General features: G+C 31.8%; 1 protein-coding gene across 1 annotated transcript; it reads left to right on the forward strand.

Annotated features, from left to right (window-relative positions):
* The first annotated feature begins 420 nt into the window (after positions 1-420).
* Positions 421-2,819, forward strand: LOC133204360 (eukaryotic translation initiation factor 2-alpha kinase 3-like). The gene is made up of 3 exons (XM_061340084.1): positions 421-1,684; positions 1,941-2,022; positions 2,298-2,819. Exons 1-3 carry the CDS (start codon positions 425-427, stop codon positions 2,372-2,374), a joined length of 1,419 nt encoding a protein of 472 aa, XP_061196068.1. The 5' UTR covers positions 421-424; the 3' UTR covers positions 2,375-2,819.
* Positions 2,820-3,134: the final 315 nt, after the last annotated feature.

Genomic DNA, 3,134 nt, shown 5'->3' on the forward strand with positions numbered 1-3,134 from the left:
GAAGCTACATGTATTGTTGCAATTCTAATTTAAATCATAGGCACTCCAAAGCTTAATTGTTAAAAAATATATATCTACTATACTATAAACATAACAGTAGATATATATTTTTTAACAATTAAGCTGGGGAGTGCCTATGATTTAAATGTAAAAATTTAGACTGATAATAAAACAGTAGAACATGATGCTAACAAACCCCTTTATTCTGCAAGTTTATATACATGTAATCAGGGAAGTTAAACTAGTTAGTAAGTAGTATTAATTACTATATACATGTATGTGCCTGATGTATTTAATTTTTAATTATGCATCTAAAGCATGTTCACATTCAAATACATACATATGTTCCTTCATACATACATACATACATATGTTCCTTCAGCATGTTCAGTGAAAAACCTTTTTTCTTTCTTTGAATCAGGGCATGGCCACGAACTCTTCCATTCTGGATGTACGAATTTCTGATGAGGATATTTGGCTTGTTGGACCTTCAGACATGAGTAGCGAAGAAACAACAGATAATGAATGTTTCGACCAAGATGTTATAGACAAGTGTTTTGAGGATCCATATATCAAAGAACATTACACAGATTTGAAGTGTATTGGTTCTGGGGGATTTGGCTCAGTCTATGAAGCCCGACATATATTAGACAACAAAAAATATGCACTGAAATTCATTCCAATTGACTCGCAAACTTTTTCTACAAGAGAGGTTGAAGGTTTGGCATCCATGGACCATAAAAATATTGTTAGGTATCATACATCTTTGAAAATTAAACTTTATAAACCACTTAATTATCCAGTATCTCTTTTGGACAATGAGGAGGATTCCGATTGTGTATTGTTTGAAAATGCATCATATTCTAATAACAGTGCCTCCGATTCATCAAGAGGTGAAAGAAAGGGAAAAGCTGAGATTTTAGATAAATTGGCAGAAAATGATGAGGATTCTGAAGGTATAACATTTGAAAAAGAAAATTCCACAAACTCTAACAACAATGCTTCAACATGCTCCAAGTTAGAATCATCAAGCTGTAAAAGAAAAACTGTGGCTTTTGATGCATGCTTGGTTGTGAAGACCGAACTTTGCACAGAGAAGAATTTAAAAACTTTAATCGAGAGTGGTGAAATATTTATTGAAGATAGAAGGAGACGTAATCTGTTCCTGGATATCATTTTTGGTCTTCAGTATATTCACGACAAAGGTTATATGCACCGTGATATGAAGCCACCCAATATATTGATTGACGTTGATGGCAGAGCCAAAATTGGAGATTTTGGCTTGGCTAGGAGATATATTGTGTCTGTTGCTGAGGTGGGCTCTCCATCTTCTGAAAAGGATAGAATTTGTTTCACCAAACGTATAGGGACACCTACATATGTTGCTCCAGAGGTGTTAAAAAGCAACTGTCCCTATGACAAAAAGGCCGACTTTTATAGCATTGGTATTATTCTGTTTGAAATATATTACAAAATGGGCTCTGGAAGTGAAAGGGCTGATACTATACAAAAACTCAGAAATCAAGATTTTGCACCATTAGAAGAAATTCCTGAAAAGTACAAGAATGTGAGAGTTGTGGTTGAGAGCCTTTTGAGCCATGAGCCATCGCTGCGTATGGATCTGGAGAGAGTTCTGGAGTTGATGTCACCTCTCGAACATCAGCAAAGTGTGGAAAGAACTCGGGTATGTAGGAATGTCTTCCATGTATTGAATGTCTTTCATAATTTGTTGAAGTTCTCAGAAGAAGTGAAATGTCAATTTTTTTAAAAAAAATTTAGTTATGCATAAATAATTATCAGTAAATTCCATAAATTTTCCAATAAAGGAATTTTTATAGTTATTATATTTTGAAGCAATTAGTTATGTTATACATTCCATAAAATGTAGTGATCACCTAATTAATTGTGTATAGATAATTTATAAAAATATTGTTCACTAGGTGGCCGTGCAGCCAGTAAGCTTCCCAGAGACAGAGTATCCAGGTCCCCCTAGGAAACAATCGCTCAGAAGACAGATTAGCGGTAAATTAGAAATATTCTGATAATAAAAGATAATTACTGGAAATTTCAAACTTAAAACAATGAAAGTATTATTGAACAATATAATAAAACAGGTGGCATCAAATGAATTTCTCACCAAGTTATTAACTAATGAAAAAAGAATTGTTGCTACCTGAAATACAAGTTGATAGTATGTAGAGTATGTGTAAAAATCTAAAATCTGTGAAAACAATGGACTTGATGTCATGAGTTACAAAAAAAAAATCAGTTTCAAATTTTATTGATATTGTCTTTAGAACCTCATCCCTCCATTGCTGAAGATCAAGTTGTACCAAATATTGCCAGGAACATCCAGGTTGAGAAAGGGAATTAATTTTTTCCCCTCCCAGACATTCGCCAATGCTTTTTGACGAGGATTAATTAGACATCCTCCCTGATGAGCAAAGACATGCATTAAGTGTTGTTTCAATGCCAGTGTTTTTGTACATGAGATGTGGCATTTTGCTCATCATAAAATTAATAAATGTTTTTGATTATTTTTTTGTTTGGAAAATATGTCCTAATATTTTATGTTCATGTTTCGGTATTTATTTGTGTTTGTTTTGGCTGTATATTGCTTTTAGTAGATAATTTATGTAGATAAGAAGTTCTTAACACACACACACAAATGTCAAATGTACAAAACCATTTATTGAAATGAACAAAACCGTACTCTATATATGTTTTATATATATATATATATATTCTGCATTTATAATTCACAGCTTAAATATATAGTATATCTATTACTTTATCGAAGCATGTAAAAAAAAAAATAAATAAAATGTTATTTGTCACCTTTGCTGTTTAAATTAAAAAGGTGGATGCTTTGTATAAATATATGTTATGTATATGATGACTGCAAGATAAGTGTGTATTGTACATATATGTAAATATATGTGCATGTTTCTTATCTGTAGTTTGCTAATCTTTATGTCATAAATATATGTATTACATACACATGTATGTGTACATGTGTGATTCTTATTGAAGTTATTAATTTGCAATTATGGAGAAAAATACTTATGTATATGTTAGTAAATGCTTACCTTTTTAAAAAGTGTTATATATATGTAGGACTCCAAAGTGCGATG

This window comes from Saccostrea echinata, unplaced genomic scaffold, assembly GCF_033153115.1.
Source record: "Saccostrea echinata isolate AGI-Se365-2 ecotype Australia unplaced genomic scaffold, CSIRO_AGI_Sech_v1 ptg000052l, whole genome shotgun sequence".
NCBI lineage: Eukaryota > Metazoa > Mollusca > Bivalvia > Ostreida > Ostreidae > Saccostrea > Saccostrea echinata.